The 21,873-nt window shown below is 38.5% G+C and overlaps 1 protein-coding gene across 7 annotated transcripts in view; it reads right to left on the reverse strand.

The window, feature by feature from the left end:
• Positions 1 to 420: 420 nt before the first annotated feature.
• Positions 421 to 21,873, reverse strand: part of ARL15 (ARF like GTPase 15) — a 269,511-nt gene continuing 248,058 nt past the window's right edge. For 5 of the 7 annotated variants that reach the window (XM_074533670.1, XM_074533672.1, XM_074533671.1 and 2 more), the window contains one exon: positions 14,662 to 18,488. In XM_074533670.1, coding sequence (XP_074389771.1) covers positions 18,336 to 18,488 — 153 coding nt within the window. In that variant the 3' untranslated portion in view covers positions 14,662 to 18,335. Of the gene's footprint in view, positions 1,690 to 14,661; positions 18,489 to 19,557; positions 19,614 to 21,873 lie in introns of those variants that run through there. The other 2 variants (XR_012578306.1, XM_074533675.1) reach the window with 2 other exon arrangements.

A 21,873-nucleotide genomic window follows, 5' to 3' on the forward strand; every position in this document is an offset into this window, starting at 1 on the left:
AGAGGGGCTTTCTTTCACAAAGTAACAGTTGAGTGTGGAGAAAGCACCTCTCTCCTTCCTTACAGAGGGGTGATTTAGGTGTTTCCATTCACTTAGAGCACTGGTTGTTCCTATCAAAGAAGTATCTTGGACAAAACACCACACCACTGCTCTCCACATCTTAACAGCAGTTGGACTTTCCTCCAAATAGTGCTTTGAGGTCTGTCTCAGTTTTGCCAGAATGGGACAGTTGTGGCTAAGGAAAGAGGCCAGGTCCCCAAAAGTCCCCATTTCTCCAGCTTATATAACAAACTAGTTCAGTTTCTGATGGCTCAAAGTGAGCATATATGGAGCCCATTAATAATTACTACAATGATGTCCAAGAAAAACTGGGAGAAAAGCATTAGGAAAAAAAAACCCTAAAACCTCCCAAAGAATCTAATCATGATAGGGTGAGAAAAGAATGTGGCTGTGGATTGATGGATGATGTGTAGATATTTTTTGTTAGAGACTTATGAAACAAGTAGAAAGTCCAGATGTTTCAGAGACAGTAAATAGTTCAATGTTTCTGAAATGGGTGTTGTCAAGGGAGAAAGTTAACACTCAGATGCCCAAATAGGTTATATCTTCCACATGGCTTTATTAGTTGGTGTCGCTGAGGTTTTCTTCTATAAAGAAAAGCATTTTGAGCTTCATCTAAGCAATTCTTTTTTAGTTTATTTCAACTAAACACATCATGCTGGAAGTTGTAACAAAATTGGATCTTAGCGTAGGACCAGGTTGCTGCTGCACATGACCAGGGGACAAGCAGCATGATTGTGGGCTGGTGTAATCTTCAGTCCAGCTTTATCTGTATTGCAGAAACCCACAGGCTGGACATTTCACTCAAAGGCAGAGAAATTGCTCTGTACTCACACATTTCTAACTTAGAAGGTCACTTCCTGTCCTCCTCTCAGTTCCTTATAGATTTGCACCTAGCCAATTCAGCTTGGAAACCTTCTGCTCTTCTACTATCCCTTTTGTTTTCTGCTGTCAGTAGCCCTGTTGCTCCTTCTGTTGCTACATATCTTCAGCCTGGAAGAAACTCTAGTTCACTCAGCTAGCTCACAAACTTAAATCCCAGCTTTGATTTGTGATTTGCTCTGCTAATGCTTTAATTAGTAATAGCTCTTCAATACCGTGACAACACCTAAGTAAGCGCAGCTCTGCAATAGATGTGTCTTGACATTTTACTTTGGTGGATTTTCAAACAAAGATCAAACCTTGCTTCCAGGCTTTGGTCCAGTCAACCCAGTGCCTTCCCAGGTAGCAGCACACCTGGCAGAGTCTTCTGTAGTCTGCAGAAAGTTTTCTCCATCGCTGCTGGGGTTTGGCAGCTGGTTCACTGTTCCTCTCAGCAGGCTCTTGCTGCTTGGTGCCAGGATTTTCATCTGCAGTCTCTGGGCTGTCCTTCCACCAGCTCCACAGGGATGGAGGAACAACTCTGCCTTCCAGAAAGCACTCTGTGTCCTCTGCAGAAGTTCATAGGGATCTTTTTGAAACTCTCCACCAATTAATCTTGGGTAAGTTCTTGACCTGATAGGCATCAGGTATTTTGGCTTTTTGTCCTTTCTGGAAGAAGGGTTTTCAGACCCAACAGTCCTTTCAAACTTCCATGCATGCATTAGTGAATGCTCTTCCAGTGGCTTGGAATATGCATATACTCTTTCCCTGGAAAAAAAATGAGTGAACTGTACTCATTCCTTCCTCCATAATGTTGCAGGCTTTGTGCTATTTATGGCTCAGCACCCACCTCCAGAGTCTGTTCCCCCAGTTTACTGCAGCATATTCTGAACCTCTGTTCACACCTCAAGGAGTCACAATTCCTTAAGTTGAAGACATTGCATACTGCAAGTCAGATAGATGATACTTTCCCCTTAGTAACTGCCTTTCTTCAAATAATTTTAAGTCATTTATGAGAACAAGGCAACTCATACTCACAGCATCTGAGATACACTGGCAGGTTTTTCTGCCAGTCTATCTTGTCCCTCTACAAGGAAAATATGCTCAGAAATAGAATTTAATTTAAATTTTAAGATTTCTACCTATTTTACAAAATCTTTTTCTAATTCCTAATGGCAATTCTGAAAAAACTTGTATCATAAATAATATTTTCCTTGGACCCAAGGTGTTGTGTACGCATGTGTGAGTGTGTTGCATAAAGACAGATTCACACCTTTTCCTTTTTATTCAAAAATTTTGTTCCTCGGCACCTGAGAACACTTGGGGCATTAGTACTGCAGAGAGCAGAACAAAGGACAGTGTGTAGGCTCGAAGAGTGACCAGTGTATGCAAAATGTAATCATTGTTGGGACCACTAAAAATTGCATGACCAGCAATGATTTATTAGTAGTGCAGAATCCAGGGAAATACTCCCCTCTAAATTATTGTTTCTCTGGCTCTAAGCATTCAATACATTCCCAGCTTGAGCCAGGAAATTTATCCTCTCCTCTCCTCTCCTCTCCTCTCCTCTCCTCTCCTCTCCTCTCCTCTCCTCTCCTCTCCTCTCCTCTCCTCTCCTCTCCTCTCCTCTCCTCTCCTCTCCTCTCCTCTCCTCTCCTCTCCTCTCCTCTCCTCTCCTCTCCTCTCCTCTCCTCTCCTCTCCTCTCCTCTCCTCTCCTCTCCTCTCCTCTCCTCTGTATTTGTCTGTGGTTTGCATTATCATTCACTAAATATACTTGGACATGACATTACTTTTCTTGAGCTACAGATTTGAAAACTTCTGTCACTCTCTCTTTGACCCTCCACCATTTCAGGAATTTAATAATTAAATCAGTAACTCACACTCACTTAATGAATGGGGCCTCTTTTTTGGCATTATATAAATTATATACTTTTTAAATAAGAAGGGCAGAGTGACAAAAATTATCTAAAACTCACTAGATTGAAAGGCTTGAAATATATAATCTTCATGTTTACACAGTTCCTCCCTTTCTTCTAGAAAATATGTGAAAGTAAAGTGGATAATCTGCCACTGAGACAGCTTAATGGTCCATCTAAAATATAAATGTCTACCATTTTGTCTGAAAAGCTACCATACTTCTGTCACCAACTATTTTCATTAACAATTTACATGCTTTATGGAAGTCTTTTTCCATACTGATTATTCCAATTTTCAAGAAGCCAGAGGAGGAAGCATTTGTCATCAAGGGCCAAAAAGAACAAGTTACTTGGGTCTTAAATGAGCCAGACCAAAAAGTATCTTATGTTGCCTAATGTATAACTATATGCCCAATTTTATAAGCCAGCCATGTCAGGTTTGGTCAAAATTAAGTTTGTCTTGGCTGTGAATTTGCTGAAGCTGTTATCAAATGCACTGAGGGTTGGGGAATCTGCTGACTGTGGCTTTGAGATAAGGAGGGGGCAGGCTCAGCTTTCAGAGAATCAACCCACAGAGGTGCACACTGGTGTTTCATGGTGGCCTTTTCAGTGCTACTGCTAACTGTGAGATGTGCCACACTACTGCTCTAACACCAATTCAGGAAAAAAAAACCAGCACACAAAGTGAAATTTCCAAAACTCAGTAAACATATGTTTTACTGCTGAAGACAAAGAAGAAAGGGATTCCAGTGTGTGCTGGATCTCGAGATGGGTAGCTAGTGCTACCTCCATTGCAAAAGAGGAAGATGAAGAAGAAAATATCTGCCAGAAATGGGATAAGATGGGCCATCTAAAATAAGAGACAAAGATATATCAGCAAAGCAAAAAACATTAATTGGGATGCTGGTCTGGGAGTTCATGGCTTTGTAGCCTTGTAAAGGCTGGTGCTTGACTCTTTCTTTTGCTAAGACGCTAGACAAGTTCATCTTCTGAAAATTAGCACGTGACTAAATACACAATGATAAAAGCACTTACATTATTTCCATAAATTCCCCTGACAGCCATTTGAATGCAAATTGAGCAGAAAGAAACCCTGTTTAAATGAATTAACAAGGAAAGGCAGCAGGGGGATGTGGGGGAAGAAACAGGACTGAACACAGACATACTAGATACAACCTCTTAAAAATAGAGTTGGTTCATATTCAATATACTTGAAGAAGGCATTTCATATTCCTTTATTTAGGGTCAGAGGGCTCTTAATTTATCCAGCTTGAGTGCACTGACACAGTCAAGATAGTGAAACGTTTCATCTATTTCATCTATTTCAATATAGCAAACCAGGGACTGCCTGTTATGTGTTTGCTTTCTTGCTTTTGTCTCTATGAACAAAAGAAACAGCAACCTCTTAATTGAAAAGATAACATCACAAAATTGAAGTGATGCAGCACAAAATAAGTGCCACATGTTTAGAATCTGCAGTAACTTATCTCATTTTGGTGAGCCTCTGTTACTGTGCTTGCTGACCTGGCATGTGCAAGCTGTAGAAGATTGGTGACTGTTAGAAGATTTACAAGAAAGCTAAAGTTAAGCAGGAAACCAGTTTATTTTATCTTGAAAACTGTGAAGTAAGATGAAAGCTTATACCACTTCAGAGTGTGGTAGATTATTTAGACTGTTTTGTTTTTCCTCAGAAAGGAATAGACAGGTCAGTGGGAAATTCTGGTTCCCAGGGCTGCTGATCTACATTGCCATAGTGGAAACTGAGGCTGTGGCACTGGTGCTAACACCAGGGGCTGAAGACGAGGAGTAAGGGCAGAAATAAACTTCTCCTCACAAAGTCACCACCAAAGAAACCAGACGGAGTCTGCAGGTTCACCTGGGTGTTAGTCGTCCCAAAGCATTTCATTGGAAAGTCTTAGTGAAAATAAGATGGATGGAACTTAACCTTGTATGAAGTAGTATGGAGAGAACTCCTCCAGAGGGGAACAAGAATGAAATAAGGCATATACTCTCTCTACATGTACCTAAAACAAGCATCTGCTGCAATATATCTACGAGCAGTCCTTTCAGACCATGAAGAGTAGTAGATGGGAACAGACCTATTGAAAAACCAAGTATGGGTTGCAAGAAGTGGCACTGGTGGCTCACTGTTCAACAGTGTTCAATTGCCCTTCAGCTCTTGTGAGTCAGGGATAACTGTACAGATGGATATATCATGTTCAGAAGAGATGTAATATCATGGCACATCAAATTTACAAGTATATTTTCATTTGAAAATAAGTTACTTAATCATAAATAACTTCAATTTAAAGGAAATTTTAATTTATTTCCCTATTTTTTCAATAAAATTGTAAACTATTTTACATAGTTCAAAATATTTGAGGCTGACATAGCCAACTAACACAATTCAGTTTAAATAGAATAATTTTGAACTTTGCCTCAAAATTAGAAAATATCTCATTGAATTATGGCAAAACCAAATGACATATTTAAATAACTGTCCATCAATCCAATAGTGAGGGTTTGAAATAGGCAACAGAACAGATTCCAAACTGTGAACAGATATCCTTTCTTTATGGCTAACTGGGTTTGGCTTCTCATGGTTAAAAGATATATGTGAATGTCTAGCTACAGCTGAAATAAATTAACTACATCCAACAGATCCTTTCTTGTGCAGACCACATTAAAAGACAAATATAAGAAATGTTTGCACAAAAGACTGTTTAAAATTATTCTTTCATGAAAACCATCATTCAACCATCTTCATAATGTCACCCAGGATGTAAATATGCAATGCCTGTACCAGGTGAAATTACACCATTGTACACACTGCCTATGTAAAACCATATTACTGCAATGCAAAACACAGACTTTTCCCAAAGGCCTCTCTGACAAAACCAAAACTCAAGCCATGTTGGGGACACAACCTTGTCTCCCCTGCAGAACAGCTGCAGAGGAGAGAGTCATAACTGTTTGCAAGGTGCAAGAGGACTGCATGCTGGCTGTGATCAGTGAAATCGAGCCCCTTGTTACCAGTCAAATTTCATGGAGTTACCAAAGTGAAAGTGCCTTGGGAAGCTCAACATGAAAGGATTACAAACTTGCTTTGCTGGTCTCATCTATGGGAGGCCTTAGTTGCATAGGGAAAGCACTGTAGTGAGAGCCTATGCTCAAACACCAGCACTGCTTCAGAGTTCAGATGATCTTTAGGTCAAAATTATTCTGCATTTGATCTCTCTCTTTGCCAAATGGAAGAAAAAAAATCCTCACTTTCGTAAAGAATGGAGTGAGGCTTAATGCTGTGGGCTTGTAAAGCTATTTGAATAACAAAGGAGACAGAGCTATAGTTAGAATAATGATGTTAAGTTAGGATGTTCAACAACACAAAACTATGGCACTGATTAAATATAGATGTGAGAAAGAGAACTGATGGAAACAGATCACTATATCAGACAAAACATCTTCCCTAGAGAGCTAACAGCTAGTTAGCTGCCCAGACAGACATTCAAAGGCACTCCATGAAACCTAGATAAAAATGGGCAAATATTGACACAAATTCATCTGTTTTAACTGTTGTTCTGTCTGGATTTCCAGATAGCTACAGGTCATGCAGCAGCTGGTGTCTGAAAATATGCATGCTTCAAACTATTACCTACACCTGCAAACAACTGCTCACGGATGATGGTCTGAATGTCAGCAGCACAGCTGGTCTCAGTTCATATCCAAAAGACAATGGAGACTCTGTGGAAGGCTCCAGACAAAACTGGCATCCTTGAAGGACAGTGCTACATCCTTACCACTCTCCACACTAAGTTATATGTAAAATTTTCAAAAACTGCCCTTTCTCCCAGCAAGATTTCAATTGCTTGAGATGGGGAGGGAGAATTTGAGATAAACAGTCAATTAAGAAAATACTTCCCAGAGCTATTTTGAGATGTTGTCTGGCAATGGTCTGAGCAGATGTGCCATGGCATTGTGCCATACTGTTAAGGGGGCTAAGCTGTGCTGTTAGGCAGCCTCTGTGCTGAACTGTGCCACACACACCACCTTCCATGGAGAAGGTGTTGTCTGCAGCCAAGTCACTGCTCAAGGCATTCCCAGGCCTCAAAGTTACTGTGGCTGGATGAGAAGAAGGAATTGCATCCTTTGGATGTTGGGGCCTTATTCAGGATCTTGAAGACCAAGAAATGAAGCAACAAATCTAGAAAAGCCTAGCTGGTTTCTATGCTCTTAGCTGAATAGGTAAGGTGAGGACCAGTGTTCTGAACCATGTGGTTTCTGGGCAGGCGCCAGACCCACCAATTCAGGGAACTGCCTGATGGCCTTGAGATGGGGAAAAAATAAATTAAACCTGCCTGTCCTAGCAAAAAAGGCATAGAGAGTGACCTGGCCAATTAGAGAGAAAAAACTTGCCTCTTCTACCTTGATCCTCAAGACCCACATCCATGATACCATGACCAAGGTTGTTTTGAAGGTGATGGACCAATAAACTAAGCCTCTGCTTCTGAACTTCTGAACTACATTTATCCTGTGTGAGGGAAGGTGACAGTCATCATCCCCTCTACTCAAGTAACACAGATTTCCTCAATTCACCCTGCACTCATTCTCTGCTAAAGAAATACTCTCTTGCTCCAAATATTTTTGTCCTGTCTTCTCCTTCATTGCAGACTTTTCATCCACTGGACACTCATTCCATGCTGTGTAAATGCTGCAAATATGCAGTGAATTCACAGATGGAGGGAAAAAGGTGCAATCCCAATGGTTTGTGAGACCATCAGCACCACAGGGAGCTTGTGAGTCCCCACAAAAGAGTTGACAAACTGCTTTAGCATGAAGCTAGGCCAGTCATGACCCAATTTTGACATCTGGGATAACTGCAGGAGGACAGGGAATTTTACTGAGCATCAAAACCACACCATGCACAGTTTGGAAAGGTGTGTAACAAAGACATACAGAGAAATGAGGATAGATGACAAAATTTCAAAATAAAGTTAATTATAGTTATGCATATCTGACAATAAAGCAGTTCAGGTAACAGAATCTCATATTTGCATCCTTTGAAACATCAGTGTAATATTTTAAATTGTTTTTCAACATATTTTCTCATATACAAGGATTTTTCCTACAGTACTCTTTAAATTAATTACTTTGGTAATATTTTTCTCTCTGAATTTTCTATAACTTTTAGTTCAAGATACTGAATCTGATATACTGTAGCCTTAAAGTAACCACAGAATACAGACATGCAGAATATAGAAGCTGCTCAATAGAAGCAAGTCATTTTGACAGGTGAAGAAAAATCCAAGCAATTCTGAAGGAGAAATAAATATTGAAACAATTTATGTACTCCAGCTATCACAGCCCATAAATGATTACATGAAAGAGATATTTTACAAAACGCATGTAGACAAGATTTTTCCTTTGTTTTGTAACCACAGATACGGCTTAAGTTTCCTCATAGGAAACTTTAAAATGGTGAAAAAAATGATGGCATTTACCTTACCATATGGAGGTCTACATATTTCAGTTCAGTGGTGGTATCCAACATGCTTATCTGCACTCCCACTTGACTCTCTATCTGTCTAACTACCCAGGAGAGTGATGCATCTGGAAAGGTTGAATAGGCCAAGGGAGTTTACATGTATTTTGCAATGTTCTTGAGAAAATTTACTGGAGGGAGGTCAACACGTCTTTTTGCTTGTATCTCTTCACATTAAATAAAAACACATTGTATGTTATCTGAACATCCTGACATCTAAGTTTATTTGTTAGTTTGTTTTCACTAAGAATGCAGAAAAGTATTGGAAAATGTTTGCTTTTGAAAACCTTGTATGCAAGGGGAATGCTTGAGAGGGTGTAATATGAGGATTAGTACTGAGTAATAGATGTAGATAAAGAGATAAAACAGGTTTCTGATGGAACAGATTACAGTCAAAAATGCTTTTTGAAGAAGTTCATAGAGTTGCACTCCAAAAATTAGCATCTTTGTAATTTATGGTAGTGATTCATGGTAGCCTGAGACAAGATGCATGAGAATGGGGTAGGTCCCTGCAAGAGAAACGTGGGGAGGGTTAAGCAGTGCCAGGAAAAAGGACTTGCCCTGGGGGTGGGGAGACCTTTCACATGCCTCCTCTGTCCATGCAGCCTGCCAAGGCACAGGCTTTGATCTGCCCAGGATGACAGTGAGCCAAACTGTCCCTCATTCAAATGAATCCACCAGACAGTGGTGAGACATTCCTCAAAGGGTCACCAGCACAGGGCTGCGGAGGAGGGCAGCTCCGGCCACGCTCCTGTATAACATCTCCTCTCAGCCGCACCACCTGCTGCAATTTCCCCCCACATCAGGCTCAATTTGTATGCAAATCCTCCCTCATTTATTCTTGCTCCCTTCGGAAAGGACAAATTAAGTATAATAACGGTAATTGCTTTAATAACATGAAGAAAATGACACCTTTATGGGACCAATAATCAAAGACAGAGACTGTAATACAGCATGACAGGTGTGAAGGCATGCCACCAGCAGTGATTTTCCCATTTCAGTATTTCTTTCGTCACCTTGAAAAGTGCTTGTCTCGGTAAGCCAGGCAGGGCTGGTGCCTGGCTGTGAACTCCACACCGCTCCTGACAATCCAGGCGGAGTTCCCATGGCAGAGGCACCACGAGCAAGCAGCAGCTCCCCTGGAGCAGTGGCTGCAGGCCATCAGCAGCCGGCTCTGCAGGACATGGGTTGGCATTACCTGGTGAGGTAGAGGCGCTACCAAGGCCTCCTCAAACTGGTGTCTCACCTCAGCTCTGTGGCAAACAGATATCCCGTGGCTGGTAGGCCACAGGCTCAGGTAAGTGGCCATCCCTGAGGAGGCCTCAGTGTCTGAGGGCTCAGTGCCATTCAGAATGGCGGCCCACACCTCATCAGGCTCACCTTCTGCATTCCTTCTGCTGAACCAGACATTATCTAATTTTGGGCAACTTTTTCTGGTTTAATTCTGACATTAGTAAATGAGAATCAACTTTCAGCATAGTCAGCTAGAGCAAGGCACATTTGATCGCCATTTTAGTTATACTCAAAGCCATCTACTAACAGTTACATTTACTACAACAGTTACTAAATGTAACTAACAGTTACATTTTCTAGCTATTTGTGTTGTAACTTGCAATTTTCATCATAAAAGAGAGTCTCAGAACTATCTTCCTGTAATAGTCCCTGCTTTCATCAAAGATAAACCCAGCATCGAAGATCAATTATTGCACGAACCAGAGCTCCCACCCAAAATAAGCAGATATGGAAACACAAAAGATGATGAGAAAATGAGCCTTCATGCATACTCTGATGAAGAAAGAACAGAAGACTGTCTCATGACAACCATGAATGAACTGGTCCTTGGGTGCCAGGGGAATTCCATATCTGTGTTAACAATCACTCTAAGGGCACACTTGGGTGACACGGGAGAGAGATGTGCAAACAGGTGTGAACATCAAGGGGTTTTAAAATGTTTTAGCAGGCAGAAATTAAAAGGATCCAGTCACTAACTGGAAACATTGACTTCTAGTGAACACCTCCTCAGGCCCTAATCAGGTTAGATGCAAAATGGCTCTCACAGACCAAGTGCTTGAGAACATGCTAATCATTGGGGTATCCACATGGTATAAAGTACCACACTTGAAAGAAAAAACAGTTTCTGTTTAATTTGCTTTGAACCAAAACCTAAAAGCAAAACTGCCTTCTGAATCTCTCATAAGCAGACAGAATTTATCATCCCACAGTGGTTTTATGGAAGATTTGTCCTCATCATTGAGAACCTAGAAAACAAGACATTTCAAATCTACAAACACTGCATACATTTTCTTAAATGTCTATGTCACCAATACATCTACATATGCAACCACCATATTTGACCTTGATATTAAAATTCTTCAGAGATCAAAAGCAAGTGCTAAAAATAGGCACAATATTTATATAGCCCATAATAGTAGAATCCTATATTACAAGCACCTCTCAGTGGAGACAGGCCTGAACTGAAATCTCAGGTCTGCACATCATACCAAGAAAAGAAAACAAATAAACAAAGAGTTGATGTTCTGTCTCAGATTTCAGAAGTTTACCAGGAATGTTTCTGGTAAGAGGTAAAAGACCTTGGTGCATGGATGTTTGATGTTCTTAATGCCCCAGAAATTAAAAAAAGAAAAAAATAAGAGAAGGAAAAGAAGATCTCTTTAGTGTGAGGGTGAGCCCTGAAGTCAGCATGCCATGTAAATGAAATGAGAGAACCCCAAAGAAAAAAGCCTCAGCAACATACTGCTGTCTTTGGGTAAACATTTGTTTGCAATATCTTTTAAAAATAATACTGTCAACTTCAGTGATTGACGATTTCACCCCATTTATCACTGACAACCAGAATTATTTTTTCAGCTGTGGATCATGTTAATTGTGGAAGCTAATAGAAAGGAACGTGAGGTAAACGGTCTCAATACCTTTAGTATATGTGATGACTTTCACAGACTTGCAGTACTGTATTTACTGTAACCAAAAGGTCATGCTCTATATCTTAAAGGCAAAAGTGAACTTTCCTGCATCAATCACACTCCTGCAAACTATGCAAAAAATATTTTAGACAGGGCAATTAGCATTTTTAAAAATCAACCTTAGTTTCAAATAATTGAAGGAAGTTCAATTTTTTCAATTCTGACACACGTGTAAAGCAGAGAGGATTACAACTATATAGTTGGCAAACAAAGTAATTTATTAAAAATGGACTGTTAAATGCTGTTGTAACTCATGTTACTGAAAATGACTACTAATTTCTTCTCTGCAGCAAGATAAATATTGAGAAAAGGATGATATGGCATTTTTTATTCCACTGTTAGGAAAAAAAAAAGAAAAAAAAGTTTTCCAGATGCTGCAGTTAATCAGTGTTGATTTTAAATGGTGACAATCCCATTCACATCTTCAATCTCCAGGTCCTACAAAAATACCATATGTGGCAATGCTATAATAAAATAGTTCTGATGTAGTTTTGCAAACAGGTATTTATCATATTCTGATACTGTCAGAAATAGGGTCTTTGAAAGTTACATTACAGCAATTTGGGTATAACTTTCTCTGAGGAAATATTAGGATATGTGCTTTCAAATAAATGAGAAGATGACAAAAGATAGAAAATGCTATTTTAGTGTATGTTAACAGAACACAAAATGAATTCATTTCTATAGATGAGACTTTTAAAGTGCCAAATTTAATGCACAGCAGGAATTATTGCTTTCAAGGGACTATGTCAAAATTAACAAACCCAAATGTAATCTACTATAAAATTACACTCTTTACATTTTTTACAGGATGCATTTTTGATCCTGGAATATCTATCAATCTTCCTAATTCAAGATTGTCATATTGTGAAGACACCAAACACTTTGCTGCCGTGTGATTGGCCATTAAACTTGTTTTGGTTTTCCAATATTCATATGCAAGTCATTATTTCCTTTCTCCTGCCTGCCATCTCTTGGATTATGCATTTGAACAGCACCAGACCTTTTGTTTGGGATTTCCATGATTTAGCATTTCAGCTGGCACTGTTTTAAACAAAGTTACAAAGTTCCTGTCCTTCAATATTCAATGCTTCCTTAGAAAGATGGCAGCTCTCAATATGTGGAAGTTGCAAAACCACAAAAGGATTTTTTGTCTTTTACTTACTACATACAAATGCTTTCTAGTGTACAGTGAAATGCAAGAAATTATAGTTACATTTCATGGTAATAAAATGAACCACAGCATTTCATTTTTGCAAGGTGATAGGTGAAAAAGAAGTACTGTGGTGGCTAGTTTTATTTGTGGTCATTTTTTAGGTACAATTCATGCCTCTTGCAAGTGGGCAGGTTTTCAAATACATCTATATAGTTATATATATAGTTTAATTAATGTATGAGGATATGTTTCTGTGCTTAGAAATTAATTGCAGCAGCATTTTATTACAAATAAGGTCTTTACCAAAACCAGCCTGGAGAAAAGGAGACCAATGGAAATTTCATCACAGTCTACAATGTCCTCATGAGGGGAAGCACAGGGCCAGGCCCTGATCTCTTCTCTGACCAGTGACCAGTGTCAGGACCTGAGGGAACGGCCTGGAGTTGTGTCAGGGCATGTTTAGGATGGATATCAGGAAAAGGCTCTTCCCCCAGAGGGTGTTTGAGCACTGGAGCAGGCTCCTGGGGGATGTGGTCACAGAGGCAAACGAGACAGAGCTCAAGGAGTCTCTGAACAATGTTCTCAGGCACATGGCACCATTCTTGGGGATGGTGCTGTGCAGGACCAGGAGTTGGACTCAGTGATCCTTGGGGGTTCCTTCCAACTCAGAATATTATGTAATTCAGGCTATTTTCAGGTGAAGAGTGTCTCTTTTGCCGTAATCATCCCAAACCAGTGCTGGGCCTTTTGCTGATTACTTCAGTTGGATTTTCTGTATACCTGACAAGATTAGAACACTTCTGTTCTCTCCCAGTTTATTGCTACAGGTAACTGGAGCTCCACAGACTACTGTTAGTGCCAATACTGACATTCACATATCTGCCCTTCCTAGAGAGACTTGGTGATTAAAAAATCAAGGTATATTTAAGACATTGTAAATGAAAGTGCTGAACATGATATTCCATTAAAACCCACCAGAACACTATATATTACATTTTCCTATGAAATTCACATATAATAAACAAGGATTATATACAGCCTGTTTTGGTTTCCCTAAACATAACTGTGATAAAAGCTCAAATACATTATAAACAGCTAGAATTAAGAATAAATGTCTCAGAACTATTTAAATTAAACTTCAGTCAAACCCACACAAGGAAATTAGTCAGTTCACTCTTGAGGGCAGAGGATTGAAAAGGATAATGATCTTCTTCAGTTTCTTCACCTAACAGAATTCAGCACAGCCTACTTGATTTCTACAGATGCTGAAAAAGGTTTTTGTTTTTATATTGGATATGGGACTCCCTCTTATCCTCATGTTAACCTGGGCCCTGGACGACTAACCCTACAGCTGACACAGATGTTTTTATTTGTTTAAACTATTAGGTCAAAGGGCTAATGAGCTAATGAAAATTCTTTTAAGAGCTATCAAATGAGGCATGATTAGCTGGTTTTCAGTTCCTATTTGTATGAAACAAAAGAATTTAAAAGAAATCTCAGTTTACAAATCTTTCATTTCATTCCTAGTCTTGGTCAAGAGGCAGATTTAAAAAACAGTGACATGAGAAAAGCATACCTCAGTAACTGCATAACCAACTCCAGTCTGAGTTAGCAGTGGTGTTCTTCCATCAGCTGTTACAACTTCCATTGTGAGAGCACCTTCTACTCAAACAGCATTTGACAGGATAACACTGAGCCATTTCGGCAAGCTTCTATTTTTCCCAGAATATATTTCTTTACTCAGCTTCTGTAACTTGTGTTTTGTATATGTATTTTGCCATGTCATTTATTTAAAAAGAACTTCTAGTCACATAAACATGTCCCTCAGTTTAATATTATGGAGTAATTGTGTAGGGATTATTCCAATCCCTGTTTCACCAATAAACCTGCAATATCTTTCAGAATACTTCCAGAGTAAAAACATCTTGCTGTGGAAGAAATCAGCTGATTTTGGAAGTTTCTATTTCATACATATGTATGTGAATTTGCAACTATGTATGACATACCAGTAATTATACAGTAGTATTTGTTTTCACTTATGAGTAAATAATTTATCTTGAAGAATCCACATCAAGGCAATATGCCATGCTTCCAAACTGGCTACTTACTCAAGAAAAAAAAACTTATCAAGTCAGTTCTACACAGTGTTTATTTTATTTTCTTTTTCTTTCTTTTTTTTTTTTTTTTTTTTTTTTCTCATAGTGGAAATCATGTATAAATCACAAACAGTACAAGTTCCCCATGTCAGCAGTTGACCACTTGATTGGGTCAACTTCTGTTGATACTGCATTTTTAGTATAAAGTCAAGATAATATGGCAGTTAACTAATACTTTCGACTACAGTAAAGATACAAACTTTTGTAATATAAATTAATTGCCATTACAAAAAGGCAACTGTATTAAGTAATACGGTACAAAAATCTGCAACTTCTATAAATATAATGAAATGCAAGAAGTTAAACGAAATAATACATCACAGATTTTTGTATAGCGCATTTGAATAGGCAAGCTAAGATACACATGGAGCATTATACAGCAAGAAAGAATATCAAAACCCACTAAGACTTAACTTTTAAGCCATACAAATGCCAAAAGTACAAGTACAGGACACAACATGAAGCAGTTAAAATTACCAGCTCAGAGTGGGCAGACAAAGAGCCTTACTGATGAGTTGTAAAGCATTAGGCAGCAGACAGAAGGTTGTCAAAACCAGCTGTTGTTGGATACTGATTGATAATGTTTTCATTCTGACGGCTGAGACACCGCAGACAGCCACAGGTCTGAGAAGAAGCCCAGTGTGGGCACACACACACACACACACAAAGTAATTTAACAGATGGCTAAAGAACATTAAAGCACAATATATTTTTTTAGAAAGACAATGTTCACTCCTTAATGAACTTGCATGGAAAGTAGAGCCTAGTGCCCAAGTTTATTCCACCTAAATGACAAACACATGTGGAAAGATTAAAACAAACAAACAAAAAACCAAAGCAGTTAAGATTGGTTATCTGAAAACTGCATGGTGCTTACATATTCTACCATAGCCAGAGCATTCAACAACACTATAGACAAGGAAGTGTGACATGAGCTGCTATGAACATTGTTATCCCCTCATAAAAAGGTGAAGTTGTTTATAGACATTTAAAAGGTACACATCCATTAAGTCCATCTACAACACAAAACCACAGAAGTACTACATTCAAAGTAAAGTTAAGTGTTGGTCTTAGCCTTCAGCAGTTATGAGGTATTGTTTCAACCTGTGATGAGGAATGATCACTATATTAGTAAGAAAGAGCATACTCAAAATAATTCTGAAAATTAAAATCACTGCTTCTGTGCAGTTGATATTTGCCTAAAGAAAAAACACTGAAGTATCAAAAGGTCCTAGTCTAAATAGCCACTGGCATTCTCCAAAACCACATTATCAAGCACTTCTTGGGCATTTCCATATAAGTTATGTAGCACCTTCAAACAGTGCATAGCCGGGAGATCATGACCAAAAGTTGGAGCCATTAAAGTTTTTGGACCAGACAAACTCACTGGTGGTAGAAATAAGTACAGTTTCAAGAATGTAATAGAGTTGGGCTTCTTTTCATTTCCTGTACCTTTTGGTCCATAGCTAAACAAAAGCAGGGGAAAATAGTAAAAAAAATGTTATTTCACATCTTTTCACTAATGGCCAATGAAAAAGCAGTAAAAGCTTGGAATCCCTCAATTTGCCTCCCCAAACGGCCTGCTTTCTCTGGAAATAATGCTCCTACTCCTCTTCCCTGCTTATTTTTCATTGTCCCTAAATAAAACAGAAATCTGGGGACCTTGTGGAAATCTGGGGACTCTGTAGCCTTTAAGCTCATGTCAGCAATTAGGGAGTTTGGAAATGTACATTAGATCCAGTTCCCCCTTAAATCCAGGGAAGGGAACCTCCTTAGCCCTCACGAGAGAAACTGATGGGCAGCTGGGTCCTGACTAAAGTGTGCAGAGAGGACTGAATCAAAGCAGGGCTCCTCTGTGCTTTAAAATGAACAATTCCAGTTCTTGGTTGTTTCCAACAGTATTAGCAGTGAGACAATTGACCTGACAGGAAAGAGAACACAAAACAAAGCAAGGACATGCCCTTCAGGCTTCCTGCCTATTCCATCTCAAAATTAAACAAGGAGTTTACCAGTTTTCCCAGCTTCTTTTTGATAATAGGAAGCAGTTACAACAGTGGGAGCAATGCAAGAAATTAATGGCAAATGAAAAGTAAACTAAAATATGTATGAGAAACATTTTGTTTAACAAAGAGCAAAATTACAAATAATAGAGAAATGGCGTTTATGAGCCTTCAAAAGCTGATGTTTACTATTTTCTTATCCCCAAATAAACTAGTAAGGAGCTACAATAAACTTCAAACAGAAGATAAATGCTTAGGGTGGAAAGAGATGTTGCTTAAAGCCCCAAAAACAAGGCATTGTGTGTTTCAAGACAGAAGCAGAGCTGATGAGGAACTCATGACACCTCACTCGAGTTTGTGTTTGCAAACACTCATGCACAAAAGTAGCTGAATGCACAAGGCACAGCATTCAAGGCGTGCACCAGTCCAGTGACTGATCTGCACAGACCCTGTTGTCACTGTCAACCAGTGGCCTGGCACGTTTCTTCAATGGACAAAACCAGTTTATGAGTTTTTTAAAAAATCAACATAAAGTAGCTGAAATACTGCAAATCTACAGTGGGGAAAACAAGGAAAGAGGAAAAGTGGACTGTGTTACGTGACCCAAATCAACTTCTTCTAAATGTATTACAAATGTTGTTTCCAATGACTACTTTTTTGTCTTCTAAGTAACATGTAGGCCAGAGGAAGTTTGAAAGAACAAGATATAATCCCCTTGAAAAGAGAAGCTTCTGGTACAAACACTGGAAGACCCTTAATTACTGGATAGATGCCGTGGCAATGTTACAATAGCAGTAGTAGTCTATGAATGAGTGATAAAGGAAGTATTTAAAAATCACTTATACTTTTAACTAGCAATAAAGCCTCCACAGATGAACTAACCAATATTTGCCCTGCTTTTCTTATGGAAAACTACTTTCAATGAAAATTATTACTTTATTCAACTTCTGTATATTTCTAAAATCTTTCATATACTTCTAAAATCTTTTTACTTAGATCACCTGTTCATGTCAGCTGATTTCCCCAAATACTGTTATCTGTGCACATCTGTTTGTTAATTTAGTTTTCAGCAAACTTCCAGCAAAATACCACACTGCCTCTGGCAGGGTTTTGCAGTGACTGTAGAAGACACTCAACTACCTTGTGAAGTCCACTACCTCAACTGTGTTTTCACCTAGTAAAACCTCAGGAATAACCTTTGCATTAACATGAAACTGCTTGTGTTTTAGGTATCCTATTAAGGTTCTCAGTGGCTGTGCTCTTCCATAATGTGAAGTCAATAAACAAGCTAAATTAACTCATAAATTCTTTAGACATTACTTATTTTTAAAATTCAAGATAACACATGGTCCTCCTTTATGGACTATGCTATTTTTGTGCGTGTAAATTTTTCTACCAAGGATGATCGTGGTGCAAGAAAGCAACATGCAGTGTGCAGAAATAGTGGTAAACAAAGAGGGACTTTCTACTTCAGTAGTGTAGACAACTTTACTGGAAATAGCTGTGTACCTGATTCACAGAACATTTATTTTAACCAAAGGACATTCTGCATTAACTCTGTATGAACAACATATCACAGCTCAGCCTTGATACTACGCTGCAATTAAGCTGTGACAGAGTGAGCAGGTACAGCAATGCGTGGCAACCTCTTCTTTCTCTTAGCTTTCACATTCTTGAAGGTTCGAAGTCTCTCTCTTCTAGCAAGTTTATTAGAAGGGAGAAGCTGTCTTTTACTGCCTCCATGTCATCCAAGGAGCAGGGTTTAAGAATCCAGCGCTTTCCACGTGCAAGTGGCTCAAGTTCAAAATATTTTTTTATCTATTAAGAAAAAAAGAGAGATCAATGCATTATATTATGACAACTCTCTGTCTCACATCTAAAAAACCAAACCAGTAAAAACATGTAAAAAATGTTTATCCTAATGGATATTCACTTTTTAGAATCTTACCCACAGCTGCTCTTATAATACAGGTTATATGACATGACCTGAAAGGGTTTTCTTTAGGGGTGCTTGGAAGCTACCATTCCACCCATACATTTTAACAGCATGGGAAGGAGGAAGAATTGTACTGACTTGAGGCAAACAGCAAAGCACATGAAAAGTGCTCAAAAACATATCCAAAGCAGCAAAAGTAAATAAGAGCCTGTGTTTGTATTTCAATGTTAAAAATGTATGTATCTTATTGGTAACACTTAAGATACATACTACTGCAACTTCACAAATTAAACATAAAAAATTTACAGATCCTAAACATACCAGTCAAACATGAGCTATAGCACAGCATCTGTTTGTGACTAAGAAAATCCTATAAAAATTAAAATTCTTTCAAAATTACTTAGTTTTTTTAAAAAATTAAACATTGAAGACTAACACACTAATGTTAGTAAGATAGTAGTAAGTATTATACATGAAACATGATGCAATTTCTTGGAAACACCAATCATTACTGACATTGCAACCACTGTCAGGACACAAATACAGACCCAGAAAGACTGAGAAAGGAAAGATTTTTATTTGGTAGTATATTCCAACCACTTTTCAAAATAGAAAGTACAATATCAAAAAGAAGTTTTTGATGTCTCTTAGAAGAGAACAGCAGCCTGCAGGTTACACTGGTCCACAGTTTCCTGTTTTCATTAAAATTTTAGTCTTTGAAGGTATGTGACCCAACAGTCTACTCTGCAATTTGACTTGTCCAATAGAATTTTAGTTTTTGCATCCAAAACTACATCCCTCAGTTTCTGCAACTGTCCATATATCAGCAGAAATATTTAGTCCTGACTTAGTTTGCCCATTTTTGTTCATTGTAATTATTGCAAAATACTCTTAATTTTAGCAGAGGCTGTGCTGTGAATATGCAGCACAATTACAGAAACAGTTACTCACAACATGGTAGGCAGTAGAGGCCCAAGACAGGCAACCGAAGCCACACTGTGTTAAGGCTCCATGTGCAGAAGGAATGGAAAGAAGAAAGAAAAAAAAAGGGCTTTCAAAGCCCATGCAAACTGCAACATGTCTATGTAGCTCTTATAGTGTCTACTGATAAACAAGTTTTGTTTTCCTATTAATAAATTCTAATAGAAAAAACAAGTTGAGTTGTATCAACTCACGTAATTCAAAATACAATCATGATCAGGCAGGCTTTCTTATTTCTTAGAAAGGAATTTCAACCAGAATGTTTAGTAACAAATATTAGGGGAAAAAATGGTGGTTTTGAGACGAGAATTTCTGCTAACCCAGAAACAACACAGCGAAAAATTTTAAATCTATTTTCATTGAAGTAGAATTGTATCAATAACATTTGAAAATGAAGCGTGGTACTTGACATTCACTTCCCCTCAAACAAATTTAGAAAACATAAAAGTTGAAATAAATGGGGCTCCAACAAACCAGTATCTTTATAGCAACATACCAACTTTTTAGCATTGCTATCTCTGTGCCACACCAGTATCTGACATGTTAGTAAAATTTTATGTCTTTACTACTATCTACAAGGGATGCATTGCAACTTTTTCAGCAGCTTGAATTTACCCCCATTAATAATGAGTTAATGGCACTGATCACGTATTGGAAAACCAGTGTAAGGAAGCTTTATTGCCTGTTCCAGCAGCAGCCTCCTCGACTGTCACACGAGGAAAGAAGCAAAAGCTGCACGGAAGGATAACAAAGAAAGGTGTCAGCGCAGCTAGCGGATAGAGCTGCCTGCTGGTGTTAAGCTGATAAATATGGCTGAGAAATCTAAGATGTTTCAGACCCACAACCCAGAGGATGTCCACCACACCCCCTCTACTGGAAGACTATTGCCATCAGACCCTGGAGCTCACTGAAGTCAGTCTGCAATCTTCCTTACACAGTCTCTTGGATTAGGGTTCTGCCATATGAAGGGAGGTCATTACATTGTAAGGACAGCACTTGGGTTTAAAAGTAGAAACACGTGCTCAGGGAAATGATGGCAGTAACTAGCACTGAGTCTTTGTGAGCAAATACAACATAAGTTACCAAGGTAGCCTCTAGCCAAGAAAAATACAATGCCTTTAGGCTATATTTCAGTGACTGTAGATGCCAACAGATTTAGTAAAACAAATTTTGCAGATAAATTATTTGGATAACCCAAAGTAGATCAAAATATATTTTTTTTTCTGTTTCTATCTGTGTAATTAGAATGTTACTGAATTAATGATGTGCTGTCATAATTTTTCCCACTAAGGAACAGTTCAGAGTATCTGCAGTAATAGGTCCTAGATGAATGCTGAAATGAAAGCGTTTGTTAGGCAGTTGTTTTTTAAATGTGACGGTTTGATACTGGCATGAAAGCACAATTGCTTATATTCACAAGCAAGAGTTATTTCATTCATACCTTCTGCAGAAAAAAAAAAAAAGATCTGCTAAATGACTCGTGTCTAATACTAATCTAGAAAAATAACACTAATTGGCTTACAATTAATAACTAACTAAACCAGAAGTAGCACAGAAGTGATTTTTCACAACTCAAGGGACACTTTGTGGTGTGTTACTAAACTTCCTCATTTAAACTTCATACCACAGTGGAGTTTGCTAAGCCTCAAAGTTTTGAGAGCAGGCTTTCTGGACTTTGAAACTTCCAGAAAGAAGTTTGCAGACCCAAATATTTTCCAATTTACTTTAGCTTTTTCTCCCTTCAACTCAGAAGAAGTCATTCTGTTCTAAAAGCAAGTACTTTTTTTAGACTTGAAAAAAGAACCATTTTTTACATGCGACAGATGAAACATGAAAAGATTGACACAATCAGATGCCCAACTCTTTTTATACAGTTGAGTTTTCCACTGGAATGCACTCAGCTCTCCATCCATGCTTGTTTTTGTAGCTCCTTTCTGCCCCACTGATCATCATCCACATTCATTTCCTGCAGATTTCCTAAGAGGATGTACACTGATCACCCAAGTGTCCATAGAAAGCTGAAATTCACAGAATACTCACACTACCTAGGCAGTTCTTGCATAATCAGCAGTTACTATTTTACAGCTCCCTTCAACCACACTAGCACAAAGGGGTGACCTCTAAAGAGAAGCTCTCCTGTCTTCCCCTCTGCACAAACAGTGGAAAGCTTTCTGCCTGCTCATGGATGCTGAAGTGAAATATAAAGACTCAGACATGTTTCAGAAGTCCGATGCATTTGATGCACATTTACATACTGGCTTTGCATTTTCAAAACTTTACTTTGAG

This window comes from Zonotrichia albicollis, chromosome Z, assembly GCF_047830755.1.
Source record: "Zonotrichia albicollis isolate bZonAlb1 chromosome Z, bZonAlb1.hap1, whole genome shotgun sequence".
NCBI classification, from domain to species: domain Eukaryota; kingdom Metazoa; phylum Chordata; class Aves; order Passeriformes; family Passerellidae; genus Zonotrichia; species Zonotrichia albicollis.